Source organism: Suncus etruscus, chromosome 17, assembly GCF_024139225.1.
Source record: "Suncus etruscus isolate mSunEtr1 chromosome 17, mSunEtr1.pri.cur, whole genome shotgun sequence".
Classification (NCBI taxonomy): Eukaryota; Metazoa; Chordata; class Mammalia; order Eulipotyphla; family Soricidae; genus Suncus; species Suncus etruscus.
In genome coordinates, this window is record NC_064864.1 from 9173881 (window position 1) to 9193888 (window position 20008).

Below are 20008 nucleotides of genomic sequence, written 5' to 3' on the forward strand. Positions count from 1 at the left end.
GGCCCACCACAAAGTGACATTCAGTAAGGGTAAATGTTAAACTTTTCTCCTGGCTGAAACTACCTGTTTCTTTTCTCTTTAGTCATGTGTGTGTGTGTGCGTGTGTGTGTGTGTGTGTGTGTGTGTGTGTGTGTGAGAGAGAGAGAGAGAGAGAGAGAGAGAGAGAGAGAGGGAGGGAGAGAGAGGGAGAGAGAGGGAGAGAGAGAATCTCACTCATAATAGATGAGGGGGCTAGATGAAGAGATTGCTTATATTTCAGATCTTCTCTTATATATCACTCTGAAATATGGCCTGTAACGACTTGAGTTTGGTTGGTTTTGTTTTATTGTTTGTGGTGTCCCTATGAAGTTAAAAGTCTTTAAAAAACAATGTTTATTATTGCCCCATAAATTCCTTTTCTCATGGTGAACTATTGCTGACTAGTTTTTTTTTATAGTATCCTATTGTGTTTGGATAATCACTTGGATTCTGTCTTCTTAAGGACAAAGATCATGTGAAAGTCTAGTAGGACTTCGCTTCTTAAACATATTAATTCATAAAGACGTTTTGACATGAATGTGAAACAGATATTCTGGTTCAGTCTCTGACCTACAAGTGCAAATCTCCATAAGAGAAATCAGGAATCTGTGCTTTGGGTTCTTATACTTCTGTGCAGAGGGGTGAGGGTTGGTGAAGGTATTTGGGCTGTACCCAGCAGTGCTCAGGGATCACTCCTGGCACTGTGCTCAGACCATATTCCAAGAACTGAACCCAGATTGGCTATGTGCAAGGCAAGTACTCTATTCACTGTACTGCTGTTCCAGCCCTTTTCCTGTGCATTTAACACAAAGATCTAGACGGTTAATGATGGGGCAGGTTTGGGATAAACTATCCTAGCATTCAGCGACTCTGGGTATGAAATGAATATGACACAGTATAACATTTGAGCTGTAGGTTATTTTGTTGGGCTTTTATCCATTGGAAGAATAACAAAGATATTTGGTAGTAAGTTTCTGATTCTCTGGCCTATGTCATAATTTTAAAATATTATACAATGGGTCCAGAGTGATAGCACAGTGAATAGGGTGTTTGCCTTGCACACAGCCGACCTGGGTTCGATCCCTGGCTTTCCTTCCATATGATCCCCCAAGCCTGCCAGGAGCAATTTCTGAGTGTAAAGCTAGGAGTAAAGCCCGAGGGCCACTGGGTGTGACCTAAAAAATAAAACAAAATTATATATTAGTTTAATCCAGGAAAGAATGTTGATAGTGTTCATTTATATATCCTTAGACTTCATTGCTATGGGATATATGATTTTGGGGGAGGTCGAGTTTGGGCCACACCTAATGGCACTCAGGAGTTACTCCTGATTCTGTGCTCAGAAATTACTTCTAGTAGGCTGGTGGGACCATATGGGATGCCGGAGATTGAACCCAGCTCAGCTGTGTGCAAGAGAAATGCCCTATCAATTGTTCTATCACCCTGACCCCAAGAATATCTCGATTCTTTTAGTTTTTTGACAACAAATTTTTCAGTAGAGGTACATATTGTCATGGTTTTTAAATTCAGTTTGGGTGAAATCCGTGAAGTAAATAATATGTGAGTTAGACAAATGTTCATACTAGATTTTACTGTGTTTTACAAAGAAGCAAGACTAGAGTCACTTTCTCATATGCAATTTTGAATAAAAATAAAATGATTAGAACAAACAATAGTCAGTGTCCTCTACAACACCTATTTTAGAGGACAATTTAAAGAATTATACAATGTAAAGACATTAAAATATTTTAATGTACAATTTAAAGAATTTTAAAATAAGTGAGTCTCAATAATTTTCAAGTCATTTCTTCTGGGTAGTGGCTACTAGCAAGTTAGTTAAAAGTCTCCATATTAAATATTTAATATAGAATAGTTTAGTAAAAATTATTTTTACTCCACATTTTATGAAAAGAAAATCAACTTTTACTAGACAAATTTTGTCTACATAAAGTTGTCAGACATAAAATAATCTACTGCGGGGCCGGGAAGGTGGCGCTAGAGGTAAGGTGTCTGCCTTGCAAGCGCTAGCGTAGGACGGACCGCGGTTCAATCCCCTGGCGTCCAATATGGTCCCCACAAGCCAGGAGCGACTTCTGAGCACATAGCCAGGAATAACCCCTGAGCATCAAACGGGTGTGGCCCAAAAACAAACAAACAAAATAATAATAATAATAATAATAATCTACTGCACAAAATCACCAATATGATAGTAATCCTTGGGGGCAGGTGTTCCCAATGGTGGGTAATCTGGCCCCACATAGTAGTTTTATTATTGTTGAGTGTCCATCAGTCTTTCCTCATTGCTTCTTGTACCCTTTCAAATAGAATAAGTATTTAGTGACATATCTTCAAACCTACAGCTAAGGGCATTGTATTATATTTTCTTTCCTTTTATCTAAAATAAAAATATTACAAAGAACTATGCCTTGAGTTGAATCTTTACTCAAATACAAATAGTCTAGGGCTGAGGACATAGCTCAGCAATTGGAAACCCAGGATTTAAAATTAGCACCACATAGTTTGACCAAGCAATACTGAAGGTAGCACTAGAAACCGTGGTGGTCTTGGTACTGCATCATATCCTCAGCCCAAGCAATGAACCTCCAGCCTAGCTGATCAGTTATCAATTGGGCCAAGTATTGGTCCAAGTTACCCCCGGGTCTCCCAAGCACTGCCATGAAGCCTTCAACCCCCCCAAAAAAACCAAATAGTCCATTGAAATATTTTAAATATTTATATTATTATCTTATATGATGTAGTCCTGCAATAATACATAGGTATGTAGTTATTATAATAATTTTACCTCTTCCTGTCCATATATAAATTACAGAATTTATATGTGAGTATGTAAAGATGTTAATCACCATGACAAGATTCTATTTTTTGTGACTGTAACAAATATTTGAGAATTTTATATTAGAATGTATACTTCTACTTTATTCTTTTAATACTGCCTAGTATGACAAAAGAATAAATATATCATTATTTGGCTTCCGTTATATTGGTGACCGGTAAGGTTTTATTTTTTTTTTTTGTGAAGGATGTTCAAGTTACAGTTCCATAGTGACTTATTCAATGGTTTTACCTTTTTCCTCTTTCCTTTCTGTTTCTATCACTTATTTTTCTCTTTTGGTGAAAGGAACTGGACCATATTTAGGAGCGCTCAGGGGTTATTCCTAGCAGTGCTCAGAGAACCATATGTAGTGCTGGGACTTGAATCTGGGTTGTCTAGATGTAAAAGAAACACCTTAATCCTTGTTCTATCTCCTGGATCATTTTTGTGTACCTTAAGCACATATCATAGGACACAATAACCTATTTTCAACTACACCTCAAGTAGAGATAATTCTTATGTCAAATTTTTTTGATAACTTTAACTTTTGTTAAAAGTTAAATACTTTTGTTAACGTTTGTCTTTCACCTAAATCACTACATCCCAAAACCCAACTATTCAGTTAAGAACCCCTCTCCCCCCAAATATGGCAAGCTCTGTTTGACATCCTGTGTGAATTGCATCTTACAGGACAGACAGCTTTTATATGCAGAGTTAGGGAATCTGTCTTGTTTGAAGGATATAATTTCACAGCAAAGTATTCTTATTCCTTATACTCTTAAGAGGTTCTATGCCATATCTAAAGGAGAATATTACCACAAATTTGAGGCTAAAGTAAGAAATATGTACTTAGCTGTTGATGATGTGCTACATGGCAATTTAAACAAATTACCAGAATTTTCCAGTCACTCTGATTTATAGATCTGAGGATCAGGTTGTTTTAGATAAGGCAAATCCAAAAAGGAAATAGATCAGTTCTGCACAGAAACTTTTCTGTCATTTCTTAAATAGGTGAACTTAAGTAGCTAAATTTAAATAGCTAAGTAATGCCACTTTTTCCCCCCATGAACTCTGATTCATTCTTGTTTTTCTAATTCTTTGTTCTTCCTTTTCCTTTCTTGTTGCATTCAAGTGAAAAGAGTGCCTTTTTTTTCCACATGTAGGTCTGTACTAGAGCAGTGGAGAAGAAATTTTTGGGAAACAGAAAGGACTAAAATTCCAGTTGTTGTTGTTGTTTTTAAATCTGGGTTGAGCCCTATTTTTCTGCTAGTTGATAATTAATCTGGGACTGTCCTCTTAGAGTTTAGTGTTTGATCTGTAAGGTAAAATGTCATGAATCCAGTTATCTAACCACCTATTTATCACTCCAATTTCTATTTAGAATGAGCCATGATCTCAGCCTGTGTATGTTGGAAATGAAGGAGACATGTCCCTTGTGACAGAACTGTGATGATTGTTTCATCATGTGTTGAAAGAGAGGCTTGTGTGATTAACCTTGTAATTTGTTCTTTTGTTGTTGTTGTTGTTGATACTTCTTATTTATTTGATATAAATAAAACTAGCTTTCTCTCCTCTCTCCCATCCTCTCTCCATCCTCTCTCTCTCTCTCTCTCTCTCATTTCCTCTTTATCTGGTAACTGCTAAAATCATCCAGTGTTAAAGCCAAAGGTAACACTGCCTTCCTCTTCTTTTCTTCTCCTTTCCCCAATGCAAATGCTTATCATCCTGAACTAGCCAGGGCTGACGATTGAAAATAGATCTATAAATTTCTCTTATGAAGAGAGAAAAGTGTACATAGTCCATTTTTCCTCTTTTTTATGCTTGGGAAATCATATTTTAATTCACCATGATTTACAAATTGTTCATATTTGGGCTTTGGACATGTTATGTTCTAGCATACACACACATATATATCGAGCCTTCATGACAAGCACAATTTTACTTTTGGTTGTTAAAGTTTGGGTCTGCATTTAGTGTTTTGGCTCTGTGTGCATTTTTCCTGTAGGGAAGAAGACATTACACATATTAATCTGTGTTTTTTCTCAATGTGCATTCTTTGGCCACAGTCCCTACCTTCTCATTCTTTCCCGCACCCCTCAGCTCTCCCTTCTACATTTCATCTCTCTGAAAAGGGTTTCTCTCATCATCCCATTTCAATGAGAATCTTCACCCTATCTCTTCTCCTGGTCATACTCAATTTCCACCCCTCTTTTTTTTTTTTTATCCTGATTTTGTTTGCTAGAACTTATCCCTGCACTGCCTTTAAAAAACAATCTCTATGTGACCAATGACCCCAATATGCTCTCCCAGAGTGGAACCCAGTGACTAGACATTACCTATATATCACCTTATTTAAATGCTTGGTAAATGAAAAATACGAATCATCTTTCCTGCTAACAAGCTGAGTTTTGTTGATTTTAGTTATTTTTCTTGGGGGTCCTTTAGAGGGGGTCAGAGCCTAGAATGCTGGAGATGGGCCCATGCGGCTGGTGACTATAGGGGGCTTGCAGGCAAGATTCTGGCAAGTAATTTCAATTCTTTTTATTAGAGAAGCCCAGGGACCTATGACAAAACCCTAGGCCAGGAGAGAGAGATGGGTTTGGGGCTAGGGTAAGGTCAGATTGAGGACTTGATAAAAGGAAAAGGATACAGCCAAAGGTCTGTCCAAATCAGGGAGAAAAGCTGTAGAAGAGTAGAACCAGTTCAATTCAATGGCTGCTTCCACTGTCTCTTCTAACAGACAACATCTCTCCACACCAAGTCTTCCTGGGGTGAGGTGGGGCAGACCCTTTTTATGACTGACTGATGGGGATGGGAGTTGGTTTCTGCCCTAAACCTAGCAGTGCTCAGGGGTTACCAAGGGACATTATAGGATATAAGGAATCAAACTCAGGTGGACATCTTATAAGGCAAATGCCCTACCTGCCCTACTATGGTCCAGCACCCAAGTTGAGGAGGTTTATTTTAAGAGTGTAAATGAACTCTCTTCTCTAAACATTCCCTTAAGAACATGCAGGCATGTTCAGGTTTTAGACTTGGCAAGCTAAGCTGCTTTACCTGTGTTTGCACAAAAGATAACCAGGAATGCAGCACAGAGATGCATTCTGCACAGTGAACAGAAGATGGCCATTTACATTGTCAAAATATTAAGAGCAATCATACCCCACCTGAAATGAATGTAAATACTTATTTTTCCCAAATTTTCTCTACACACAAAACTTCATCTTTAATCTCTACCAGAGACCATTGTTTGTCTTCAATAACTTGCCTATTTATAACATTTGACATTCATCTGTTACCTTACCAATTTGCAATTTGCAACTGCTTTTGTATTGAGTATATTAATACTTCTATCATATGTGGCCCTTGTCTTTTCCAGTTTACTTTTTGTCTCTCAAGTTCACTTTTTTGGATATATTTGTACATACTATTTTGGAGGTAGGACCCTACACCTGGCACTGCTGTGGAGGTGCTCCTTGCTCTGTACTCAAGAACTACACTAGGCTAGATCAGGGGTCCTGGGGACTGGGGATTGAACCTGGATTGCTGTATGCAAGGCAAACACACTACAAACTGTACTATTGCTCCAGCCCCCACATTGGTAGATTCTATTTTTTCAAGCTTCTACATGTTATTTTTGTCTTTTCATGTTTACAGTTGTTCAAGTTTATCTTTTAGGTTTATCAAAAGAAACATGCATTTTTTTTTATTATGGTCAAGATTCTATTAGATTTCTGGGTTTCCCCATGTGTTTCTCTTTTTTTTTTTTTTTTTTTTTTTTTTTTTTTGGGTCACACCCGGCAATGCTCAGGGGTTATTCCTGGCTCTACGCTCAGAAATCGCCCCTGACAGGCTCGGGGGACCATATGGGATGCCGGGATTCAAACCAATGTCCTTCCGCATGCAAGGCAAATGCCTTACCGCTGTGCTATCTCTCTGGCCCCCCATGTGTTTCTCTTAACCAAGGTTAAATATACACTTTTAAATTTTTTAGAAGAAAGGAACATTTAAATTTATTTTTAGTTTCTTATCCAAAAGTAGTTTTATTTATTGAGGATAATGATTTCACTTTGTTCTTCCCAACAATTTCTTTCAGTCATGTCAACACCATCTTTTAAATAAAGCATCTTTCCCCACTGATTTGAAATTTAAATATCTATAATTTAAACATATTTCAATATGCATATATAAAAACAAATATAACGGGGCTTGTACATATACTATGTATGTATACATACATATGTTTGATCAAATATATTAATTTTAATGTGTTCTTGAGTTTATTTTTGCCATTTAACTATGTTTATTATGAAGCTTCTTGTCAAATGTTTATATCTTATCATATAAATTCTCCCTCAAATTTACCTTTCTAAATAGCTCTTGGGTTAAGTCTCTAAGATTTCATATTCTTAGTCATCTATTTCCATTAAACTTCTCAGAATTCTGTCTAAAAATGCATTTTTTTTTGTTTTTGTTTTTGGGCTACACCCAGTGACACTTAGGGGTTACTCCTGGCTATGCGCTCAGAAATTGCTCCTGGCTTGTGGGACCATATGGGACACTGGGTGGGGGGGTATTGAACCATGGTCCATCCTAGGCTAGGCAGATGTCTTACCACTTGTGCCACTGCTCTGGCCCTAAAATTGCATTTTTGAAGGAAGACCCACCTAACTGCACCGGATGAGCTGGAATAGGAGGGATGAGTGGTAGAGAGACAGGGGAGGGGCTCAGTAATCCAAGGAAGTCAAAAAAGGCTTTAAATGGAGTAGACTATGGCCTTTATTTACTAAAGATAACTAAAGAAAGTGAATCAAAACTATTTGCCTGGATGATAGGGCAAAAGGTAACAATGGGGACAACAACTGAAATAGGTTTGGAGGTTTACAGAGGAAAGAAATGTTAATTAGGTTGAGTTTGTTGTGTGAGAGCCATTGATGGAGAGACAGAAATGAGTGAGGAAACTAATTACTGGGATAATTTAAATTTTGAAATAGGTTTTTTAAAAAAGTTCTAGAATTTTAAAGATACACTGAAGTGTCTCACTTTCTTGTGAAACACACTTTGTTTTTAATTCTAGCTTTTAGCAAGTTGAGAGCAGATTATTGTAAATGAACACAGAATTGGGCACTCTTAAAAGAGTAGAAATGAGGGGCTGGAAAGATAGCACAGCAGTGGGGCATTTGCCTTGCATGCAACTGATTTCAACAGATGGTGGTTTGAATCCTGGCATTCCATAAGGTCCCCTGTGCCTGCTAGGAGAGATTTCTGAGTGCAGAGCCAGAAGTAACCCCTGAAGGCCACTGGGTGTGACCCAAAAACAAACAAACAAAAAAGTAGAAATGAGTATATATGTGGAAAAATGGCTAGTTTCTAAAAGTTGTGTGTTTTTTTTTTCATCAGAATTATACCTTGGTTTGTCTCAGGTATTGTAAATTTAATTCAGTAAATTTAAAGCAAACTAACACAACTTAAAATGTACATTTTTTTTTTTTTTGGTTTTTGGGCCACACCCAGGGGTGCTCAGGGGTTACTCCTGGCTGTCTGCTCAGAAATAGCTCCTGGCAGGCACGGGGGACCATATGGGACACCGGGATTCGAACCAACCACCTTTGGTCCTGGATCGGCTGCTTGCAAGGCAAACGCCACTGTGCTATCTCTCCGGGCCCTAAAATGTACATTTTAATGAACTAATTATAATTAATCTTATGGCTTTTTTTTTTTCTTTTCAGAGCTTGATAGTCCAGAAGAATTAGGGAGAAAGCGGATCTGCAGGATCATCACTAAAGATTTCCCCCAGTATTTCGCAGTAGTTTCACGGATAAAGCAAGAAAGCAACCAGATTGGCCCTGAAGGTGGAATTCTCAGTAGCACCACGGTGCCCCTTGTCCAGGCCTCTTTCCCAGAGGGTGCTTTAACTAAAAGAATTCGAGTGGGCCTCCAGGTAATTAATATTCACAAGAAGTACAGTAAAGACATAAAGAGAAGGCTCTCTTTTGAAAACGTCTTCATAACTTATCTATGCGATATTACAAATCAAAGCATTACATTGATTAGAAATTGGTCTATATCAAATGAAAAGCATTAGATGGAAAGTTAGTCTAGTTATTGTGTGAATTAAGATGAGTTGTATATTTACATAAGCATAGAACTTTTATATATCAAACTTATATTTTAAAATATAAAATATGTTTTGAAAAATATCAATTTTGTTTTAATATATATTAGATGTTTGTTTTATTATTTAATAATTATTCATGAATAAATATCAAAGTTTTTTATTTGGGGGGTTTGGTTGATACTGCTGTGGTGTGTGTGTGTATGGGAAAAGGCACACTCAGTGGTACTCAGGGCTTACTCCTGACTCTGCTCAGGAATCACTCCTGTTGGTACTTGGAGGATGCCACGGATCAAACTCAGGTTGAATATGTGCAAGGCAAGCTTCGTATCTGCTGTACTACCACTCCAGCCCCAGATGAAAGTTTTTATTTAGTAAATTGGCCTCTTATGTCCAAGAGATCAGGTTTTTTAGAGTTTAATACTGGCTTGCAGTGGACATTTGTATCTAAAGAGATCACCTAACATTGTCATGGTTGAAATTCTCTATTCAATTATCTTCATGTTGAATGTCACTTTGCTAACTGAATAGCAAAGAACCAAGAAAAGTTGGAAGGATTAGTAAACTAGAATTGGAATTTTGAATGTCTGTTACTTAACTCTGAAAGCCTCCATTTTTTTAAATTTTTTTATTAAATATATTTTTTATTTAAGTAACACGATCATATTTGGGTTACAGTCATAACCAGAACACCCCCCTTCACCAGTGCAACATTACCCCCTCCCTGCTTCCTATCCCCTACCTGTATTCGAGACAGGCATTCTACTACAGTAATTTGTTTTTAATTTCAGTAAGTTGTATTTTTTTTTCCTTAAAGGCTAAGAGTAAAAAAGATATAGTAAAGATGTGATAGTGGCAATCGCCAATGTTTGCATAGGTCCAGAAAAATGGAGAAAATGGAAAAAAAGTCCTTGACTTGATTACAAAAAGGCCTCACCCCAGAAGTTTATTGGCATAAGACAGACTCTGGGTTCCAGGCATACCAGTCTATCCAACTCCAGTCATTCTCAAGGTCCCAGAGAAACTTTAGCACACTTTAGCTATAGTTGGTATCAGACTTTTATATTTAAAGACTCTGGATTCTGTGCATTTCTTTCGTCAATGTCAGGCTGATGTGGAGCATCCTCTAGTTTCAGCGTACCATTAAATGCAGAGCAATCTGCCCTGCATGCATGTTGTTGCTGAGTCGCCTGGGTATTGGTAGTACTCTTTGCAGTAAGTCAATGCCAAAGCAGTGGTAGGTCTTCTCTGGTAGAGAAAGCCTCCATTTTTACATGGGTCCAAATAGCCTGTGTAATGTTGCATTATATATTTGCATAGGCTTAATATATATTGGATTCAACATTTGTTGTTCGTTAGAACTAAGCTTCTTTTTTTTTTTTTTTTGGTTTTTGGGTCACACCAGGCAGTGCTCAGGGGTTATTCCTGGCTCCAGGCTCAGAAATTGCTCCTGGCAGGCACAGGGGACCATATGGGACGCCGGGATTCGAACCGATGACCTCCTGCATGAAAGGCAAACGCTTTACCTCCATGCTATCTCTCCGGCCCCAGAACTAAGCTTCTTATCTCCTGTGAAATTTTATTCTCTTCTTTGCAAGACTACAAACAGCCATGTTCTACTCAAGAAATATATGGCTGATTAGTTCTTTCTTCAATTTTAGGCTGTTCTGGTTTTGTACTATGTCTTCCTGAAATTAGAAAGGATGAAGAAGAAAATCTATGTTTGGTTATCTATTTTTGTTGCATTTTTCTTCTTAGTCGACTTTCTAAGCCCTCATTCCCCCCCCCCCAAAAAAAAGTCTGCTTTCATTTATAGTCTTTCTTTGTTCTTAGGCCCAACCTGTTCCAGATGAAATTGTGAAAAAGATCCTTGGAAACAAAGCAACATTTAGTCCAATTGTCACAGTGGAACCAAGGAGAAGGAAATTCCATAAGCCAATCACGATGACCATTCCTGTACCCCCACCCTCAGGAGAAGGGGTCTCCAATGGGTACAAGGGGGATACCACACCCAATCTACGCCTTCTCTGTAGTATAACAGGTTTGGTTATGTGTTAAACTTCTACTGATGCCTTTAAGATTATTCTGTTTAAATAGATAAATACTAGCAAAACATCCATGCCAAAACCTGGAGTATGAAGAAAGAGAATATTTAAAACATTGAATTTATCTATCGGTTCTTATTTGCCTAGAGTCATTTTCTTAGGTGGTGGATGTTGTGATTCGTATGAACTTCAGGAATATTATTTTCCTGCTCTTGGGTGTTGATGACAGGTTATCCAGTATATTGAATCTGCTGGAACTCTCCAGAGCTGGATCATCCAGATAGAAATGATAGCTCTCAACTACAAAAACTGATGGGTATAAAGGAAATCATCTTTCAAATATGACTAGAAATAGAGAAGAGCAGAAAATGTGATTATTCTCATTGTTTTCTGTTCATGAGTGTAATCCAGTTGACTATGAGGACTTAAGAGAACACATGATTTGCCATGAAATGCCCAGGTTGAGCTTGGTTGTTTTAATACATTGAGAAGTAATTAGAAGAGGAAGGTTCTCTCTAAAAAGTGCCCAACGAGCTCTGGGAACCTCTCTTGACAGTACTTGGCCAGCTGAGTAGCGTTGGCACTGCTTGAGCCCTGCAGTGCTCAGGAAGTACCAGGGTCATAGACATTCAGGAGGTCATGCAGTGCCAGGAATCTACCGTATTTTTTGCTCTATAAAATGTACCTGACCATAAGACGCACATAGTTTTTAGATACTCTCCTCCCTTGCACTCAGGCTTCAACTTCAGACAGCATTCACTCCATAAGATGCACTTTGGAGGAGGAGGGGGAGTGTGTTTTATGGTACAAAAATATGGTAATTTGGGGCCAAGTACAAGTCAGTTATATGCTCTCTTCCTTTGCGCTATTTCTCTGCCCCTCAAAGAGAAAATGTAATGGCTAATTCGCCTGTTACCTTGCGGGGGGGGGGGGGGGGGGGAGATCCAGTTAGCACAATATTCGTGGCCTCTTTGAAAAAATAAAGTATGTTTAAAATGTGCTATATGTAAGCAACGTTTGCATGAAGTTAAAGCCATTTATTTGTATTCGGATTTAAAAAATTTTAAATGCAACATCTAAGAGCACACTAAGCTCAAAATGTATTAAAAATGTATTTAAAAAAATCAATGGAGGGGCCAGAGAAATAACACAATGGTAGGGTATTTGTCTTGCACACAGCTGCCCAGGATGGACATGGGTTCATTCCCCAGTGTCCCATATTGCCCCCCTGAGCCAGCAGCTATTTCTGAGTGCAGAACAAGAAGTAAACCCTGAGTGTCACCAGGTGTGACCCAAAAAACAAAGACAAAAAAAAAAAAATAGAAATGAGAAAACTACCTTCATTAGCTGAAAATAAAGCATGTGAGTTTCTGGAGATAGATGGAATGTTGTTGAGCATTTTACGAGGATTATGAGAAGCCCATCATAAAGTCACCTTGTCTGCTGCTGTTCTCTTAGGGGGTACCTCACCTGCCCAATGGGAAGACATCACAGGAACTACTCCTTTGACCTTTATAAAGGATTGTGTCTCTTTTACAACCAATGTTTCAGCCAGGTATGAAAATAAAAAATTTAAAAAATGCCAAGTATTTTAGTCTGAATGACTCTCTATAAAATATTCAACACCAGAATAATCAGTGTTTGAACTTTTGATGGTGCTGTTGCACATAACTCAGAAATTTTAATTTTAATTTTATCTAGTTAAATCAGCTTAATTCTGGTGTGAGACTTAAATTTTTTCCAGTAAATGTTCTAGCATAAAATTTGATAAGACTTTCCTTTCGTGTTTTCCTCCCTAAAATTCCTGTTCCTTCCAACAGGTAGCAGATTAAAACTCTTTAAGACAAGATATAAAGACTTAATATAAGTTTGCTTAAGAAAAAAATAGGGCCCGGAGAGATAGCACAGCGGGCGTTTGCCTTGCAAGCAGCCGATCCAGGACCAAAGGTGGTTGGTTCGAATCCCAATGTCCCATATGGTCCCCTGTGCCTGCCAGGAGCTATTTCTGAGCAGACAGCCAGGAGTAACCCCTGAGCACCTCCAGGTGTGGCCCAAAATCAAAAAAGAAAAGAAAAAAATAAAAGTCTGAAGGGCATGGGGCTGGAGTGGAGGCACAAGCAGTAGGGCATTTGCTTTGCACACACTAATCTAGGATGAACCGGACCATGGTTCAATCCCCCAGTGTCCATATGGTCCCCCAAGCCAGGAGCAATTTCTCAGTGCATCACCAGGCATAACCCCTGAATATCACTGGGTGTGACCCAAAAGAACAAAAACAAAAAACAAACAAAAAAAATTCTTAAGAGCAGAAAAGAGGGGAAAAAGCTTGTGATTTTTGCAGTTTAATAACTAGAAAGGAAAGTCTGTGTTTGGTCAAGTAATCACCTTTGCTAGCTATTAAGTGTACAAATTACTGTTTTGCTTTTATTCCCTTATATATCCTTTTTTTTTTTTTTAATTGAGAACTTTTCTTTTTAAAGAGTTGGCTTTAAAATCACCTTACTCATACTCCTGTTATTCTTAGATTTTGGCTCGCAGACTGCCATCAAGTTTTAGAAACGGTGGGGTTAGCCACACAACTTTACAGAGAATTAATATGTGTCCCATACATGGCCAAGTTTGTTGTTTTTGCCAAAATGAACGATCCGGTAGAATCTTCCCTGCGGTGTTTCTGCATGACAGACGACAAGGTGGACAAAACTTTGGAGCAACAAGAGAATTTTGAGGAAGTTGCAAGAAGCAAAGATATTGAGGTATCTATTGACTGGTTGACTCCCTTAATACCCTAGATAGGGGGAATTATTTTGAAGCCATAAATACCAAGTACATTATTTATATTAGTTTTTTTTTATTTGTTTGTTTGTTTGTTTGTTTTAAAAAATGTAATAGTCATCCTCACTATTTTAAGTGTCTTTGAGTTTATCTTATTTGGTTAAAGTGTAGCTAAGTCCTGGGGACGCCTCATTTGAAAGATGATTTCCTAAGTCCTGGAGATGCCTCAGTTAAGGTTATAGTTTATTTGTGTTACCTTTCTTCAGTCAGTGTGTACTGATTGAATTATTATCCTGATTTTTTCTTTCAAAACTCAGTGACTAGTATCTAAGAGTCAAGGGGAAAAACACTTGTAAGTAACTGACATTATACACTTTAATCAACAAATATCTTAAACAGATAGACGAGAAATAGATATAAAATTCTGTTTGTTATGGGACCAGAGAGATAGCATGGAGGTAAGGCATTTGCCTTTCATGCAGGAGGTCATCGTTTGAATCCCGGCATCCCATATGGTCCCCGTGCCTGCCAGGAACAATTCTGAGCCTGGAGCCAGGAATAACCCCTGAGCACTGTCGGGTGTGAGCCCCCCCCCAAAAAAAAAACACACAAAAAAAATTCTGTTTGTGCTTTATACTTGTCCACAAAAACTATTTCAAAAAATAATCAATTTTTAGTATCTTTGAGTTTATTTTATTTGGTTAAAGTGTAGTTTCTAAGTCTTGAGGATGCCTCAGTTGAGGTTGTAGTTTGCCTGCATAACGTTTTTTCAATCAGTATCTATACTTATTACCCTGATTTTTCTTTTCAAACCTCAGTGATTAAGAGTCAAGGGGAAAAAAACACTTACAAAATCTATTGCGTAAGTAACTGACATTATCCGCTTTCATCAAAAAGTGTCATAAACTTGGGTCAGGAGAGATAGCACAGAGGTAGGATACTTGCTTTGCATGTGGTCGAAGCAGGAGGAACCTGGTTTGATTCCCAGCATCCCATTTGGTCCCCAGCCTGCCAGGAGTGATTTCTGAGTGCAAAGCCAGGAGTATCCCCTGAGCACTGCTGGTATGACCCAGAAACCAATCAGTCAATCAATAAAGATTTTTTTTTAAAAAATATCTTAAACAGATAGACTAGAAATTGATATAAAATTATATTTCTGTTTTATACTATCCATAAGAACAATTTTGATCACAACTATTGAATTTGTGATCCAGTAGTTCTTTCTGTGATAAATAGATTCATAGTAGTAATTTTCTGAGAAGGAGGTAAATGTGACTTAGAAGCATGGCAGTTTTCTAATGTTATGTAATATGTTTTGAAAATTTTTCTTCACTTCAAATTTGTATTAAATTCTGTATTTCTTTTACTCTAAAAGGTTCTGGAAGGAAAACCTATTTATGTTGATTGTTATGGAAATTTGGCTCCACTTGCCAAAGGCGGACACCAACTTGTTTTTAACTTTTATGCTTTCAAAGAAAACAGACTGCCATTTTCCATCAAGGTAAATTGAATGAGTATGAATTTAAAAAAAAAAAAAAAAAAAAACTTCTTACAGTGACAACCCATTGACCTTGAAATACAAAGCTATCAAGTTCTTACAGATGGAAAAGAAATGTTCTACTGAATTTTGTAGTTTCAAATATCCCATAAATGTGAATTCAAAGAAACAGATTGTTTTGTCCTACTACTTCCTGAGAAAACTTTTGAGCTTTATTTTTTTTTTAAAAAAATTAGAAAGCTTTCTAATTGGTGAAAAAGTAGTCTTTACTTCTTAAACATTTATGAAAATGTTTGTTAGACCAAAGTTTATAATAATGAAGTGCATTGTATATGATTAATACTTAGTAATCAAACAATGGACAAACTTATACAGGGAATGCTGAAGAGCCCAGATGCCACCATAGAAAACCAGCATTAGGGACCAGAGAGAGAGTTCAGAACATATCTTGCATACAACTCACCCGGGAAGAAATCTTTGACACCACATATGGTTTCCTGAACCTGCAGGATTGATCCCAGAGAGCAGTCCCAAACCAAAAACCTTCAGGGGCAGTGGGGTGGGGGGAGACAGGCCACTATGATTCAATTATTTTACTCTTCTTATTTGCTATTATTGCTGCAAAAAATGTGGGAAAAGATACCAGGCAGGAAGTAATATCAATAATAAAAGCTATCCAGTACATTTACTGGACACAACAGTCCTGTGTTCAGACTAGAACTGGACAATCTGAATCTTGTTAAAGTGTGATGGCCTTTGTTGACAGTTGTTACTTTTACTTGATTATTCTTGCTCTCAAGACTCCATAAAACATTCTAAGCATGTATAAACAGGAATCCTCAGAGAAATCTCTCTCGATAATGATGGACTACCTAAATTCTTGTAGATTAGAGACACCAGCCAAGAACCTTGTGGTCGTTTGTCCTTTCTGAAAGAACCAAAGACGACAAAAGGACTGCCTCAAACAGCTGTTTGCAACTTAAATATCACGCTGCCAGCACATAAAAAGGTATCTTTCAATACTGGTTTCTTTTCATTTTCTTTCCCTGGTCCTGAGGAGGGAGCCTTTGGTATGTAATTAAGGAATGCTTTGTAACCTGATTAAAGCTCTTGAAACTCCAGTTTTATTAGTCTCTTTGTGTAGATTGAGTAAGTCTTGTTGTTACTGTGGTGTCAAATTCTTATGGTTTGTATGATGGAGTCTTCTGTTTATTGCTTCTGCTTCTGCTGGTAGTATATAGGTTTATGCTTTCAAATAATGTCACACGTTAATTTGCCACGAATGTACAATTCTTGGTATTCTTTTGTTGGCTTCTTTGGATTTGATTTGCTTTCTAAATCAGCTTGCATTTTGTGCTCCCTACTCAGTCCTTTTCATATCCTGATATTCTTTTCCCTGCTGTCCATTATAATACTCCTTGTCTCTGCAATGCATCTTGGAACCAAAAGGAGACAGAGTCAGATCAAGATGATGAGGTAATATGAACACTTCTGCTTTTACTCTATCAGAGCTAGAATAGAAATCGAATCTGTGTGAAAGAAATTGCAGAGGGCTGAAATGTGTTATTTTTATATTTTTTGCAGTTTTAGCTTCAGTGAGATGAAAAAATATATTTTTTTAAAGAATGGCTTAATTCTTCACATATTCATCAGAGTGCTTCAGTATATTCAACAAAATTAAAATTCCGATAATGATTTTTTATAAGTTAAAGTTCTTTATTTTTAAGTGTAATAAATTGGGTTGGTATTTTTTTTTACCTTTTTAATCTGTCTTTCCCTAGTATCCATTTTTTAACTTGGGCATCAAGATTATGGGAACTAAATGGGATTTTATTGTACAGTCCAACTTATGTTTAGCTAACATAAACTATAGACTCAGTGGCTATTGATAAATGTTGTATATCTTTGAAACAAATTTATCTTAGCCATGTTTAAATTTTTGTTTATCAGTTATTGCCTAGTATTTCTCCGTGTCATATGGTAATGAATTTCTGAAAATCACTTGTCAGTAATAGTAGAATTGGCCACCTTAAATGTGACATTATTTTTAATAAAACCATTAACCCGTTGTCAGCATTCTCTATACTTGATACCTGTTAACATAAACAACAGCAGTAATCAGAATGATAAACTCTGTGTGCCTTTTTCCTCCTTAAATGTACTCCAGAAAAATGTACATTGTGATATATGTGCTTTCAGTCCAAATCAACTTGGGAAAATTAATTGCCCAGTATTAGAAGTCTCTGTAACACTCGTGTAATATCTGTAGTTCCTGTAGTCTGCTATGTTAATGCTTTGACATGGGTAAATAATGGCAATTTGATTGAGCTATATGGGTGGGTTTCTGTAATGAAAAGCTGTAAGAAGAAAAAATAAACATTAACATGGTATCAATAAACTATTCCCCCAAATAGTCCAACACTAAGAAAATATCACTTGAAAGATGGACATAGCCTGCATTTTCTTCTTTTTCAGATCGAGAAAACAGACAGACGACAGAGCTTTGCGTCTTTAGCTTTACGTAAGCGCTACAGCTACTTGACTGAGCCTGGAATGAGTGAGTTTTCTAACATTTACTAATCTATAATGGATTTTTTTTAATAAGAAGAGACATTTTTTCTATACAAACAAAATTCTGGGGTCATTTAATTACCCCATCACAAAAGAAAAATTGCCCACAGAAAAACTTTATCGTGAAATCGAATTAATAGCACATAGTTGAAGATGGGAGATCAAACACCCCTAAAATATAGCTTCAAAATAAGCATTGGTGAAGTTTTAGCCATTTACTTTAAACAATTTGAACTGTCTTTAAAAACTTTGATTTTGTTAGGCCATGCTATTACAATATTGTTTTCCAATCAAGGAGAAAATTTGCACTTCTTTAATAAGTAGGATAGTAGAAAAGATGCTAAAAACGACTTTGGCTGTCGTCTCTTTTTCTTAATATAAATAGGACACTGTGTCTTAGTCATGATCTTTGTTTTCAGTTTGAAATATTAAACTTTCCTACCTTCTTGAAGCAGAACTTGTTGACTGATCTCTCCCTTTCACCTTCCCTCCTTCCTGACTCACCCTTTATTAAATATCAGTTCTAAGATTTGTCTTCATTAGATTAGGTAAACCCTTTTCTTCTCAGAATATATATAAATAGGGGCTGGGCGGTGGCGCTGGAGGTAAGGTGCCTGCCTTACCTGCGCTAGCCTAGGACGGACCATGGTTCGATCCCCCGGTGTCCCATATGGTCCCCCAAGTAGCCAGGAGCAACTTCTGAGCGCATAGCCAGGAGTAACCCCTGAGCGTCACAGGGTGTGGCCCAAAAACCAAAAAAAAAAAAAAAAAAGAATATATATAAATATATATTGGCTCATTGATAACTCGCTTGCAAGTGCTAAGATCCCTTCAGTTATGCTCTTTTCTTTCTCTTTCTCCCTCACACCTTCCCTTATCATTTTGGTTATCACTTCTGGTAATCAAGATAACTTAAAGATAAGGATCTAGGGGTACTAAGAGTAGCACTAGATTTCTTCGAATCATCAGAGGAGGGTTATTTTTAAATTAGTGTACCTTTCTGTTTAACATAACCTTAACTTGAGTTTAAGAGGACTGGACATTTTACCAGTAAGAGCCATAGATTTGTTTTACCCAACCCTTCCAGAATTCATATTTCTATGGGCGGACGTAGGCAATAAAATGTACAGCATGAAACTACTCCCCTAAAAGCTTAGGTAATTATAACACACTCTCTGGAAGTCTGGACAGCTAAGGGAGCTTTTACATTCAGACACAGAGCAGTACAGCATGAAAAGAAATTGAACCCTACTCAGACTAATGAATGTCCTTCCTGAACTCACTTTTTCCCTCCAGCATACATTGGTTTCCCAAACCATACTGCTCAGAAAGGCTACAATTAACTCCCATTCTACTGTGAAGCAGGGAAGTTGTGTATGTGTGTGTAGAGTCAGATGATCTTTTCAACCTAAGTCTTCTTGGTTGAAGTTTTGTTTGGAAAACTACTTTGTTATACAACGAAGCTCCTGACTAGATAGGCTGTTAAGACTGCATAAGCTTTGGCCAAGTTCCCAGTCTGGTGCTAGAGTCTAAGATTTATTTTAGGGGGACCATAGATAGTGCCAGGGACCAAACCCAGGTCAACCGCATGCAAGGCAAATGCTACCTGGCCCCATTTTTATTCTTTAAAAGATTTTTCATTAGAATATGAGCTATAGGATCAGTTCTATGCTAAGGAAACTGAGTTATCCCCATTCATGAAAGTAATGCTGATTTTTGACAAGTTCAGTTTAAATATTTATACTTTGTCTTTCTTGACTTTTGATTGAAGAAAAAGGGTACTTTTTTTTCTGTATTGGGAAAAGGAACATAAGAGTAGTGAATGGAGGAATGGAAAGAACTAGAAGAGACAAAAAGGAAACCAGGGAAATGACCTAACTCTTGAAGTGGTGTTAGAACTCGAAATAATTTTTCACGTACTACCTTGCCTTTCCAATCCCCACCACCACCTTCTTAGCCCCTTCCTAAGTATTTCAATTCCTGACCTCTAAACATCCCTTTGATTATATAGGATATCAGGAATCATGTACCATAATTATGAAAGTGTTAAGATGTGTAACTGATTTGCAAGTTGTTTGCTGCATGCAAAGTATAAAACTGTAGCTATGCTTCCAAAGACTTTGCTTGGAGCCAGCTTTCCATGGCAAATGAGAGCT

At 37.4% G+C, this 20008-nt stretch overlaps 1 protein-coding gene across 10 annotated transcripts in view; it reads left to right on the forward strand.

Annotated features, from left to right (window-relative positions):
* Window positions 1-20008, forward strand: part of ANK3 (ankyrin 3) — a 551722-nt gene that overhangs the window by 484849 nt on the left and 46865 nt on the right. For 7 of the 10 annotated variants that reach the window (XM_049790516.1, XM_049790512.1, XM_049790513.1 and 4 more), the window contains 8 exons: window positions 8581-8792; window positions 10800-11007; window positions 12470-12566; window positions 13536-13764; window positions 15159-15284; window positions 16168-16290; window positions 16731-16757; window positions 17757-17838. In XM_049790516.1, coding sequence (XP_049646473.1) covers window positions 8581-8792; window positions 10800-11007; window positions 12470-12566; window positions 13536-13764; window positions 15159-15284; window positions 16168-16290; window positions 16731-16757; window positions 17757-17838 — 1104 coding nt within the window. The remainder of the gene's footprint in view (window positions 1-8580; window positions 8793-10799; window positions 11008-12469; window positions 12567-13535; window positions 13765-15158; window positions 15285-16167; window positions 16291-16730; window positions 16758-17756; window positions 17839-20008) is intronic. The other 3 variants (XM_049790515.1, XM_049790520.1, XM_049790521.1) reach the window with 1 other exon arrangement.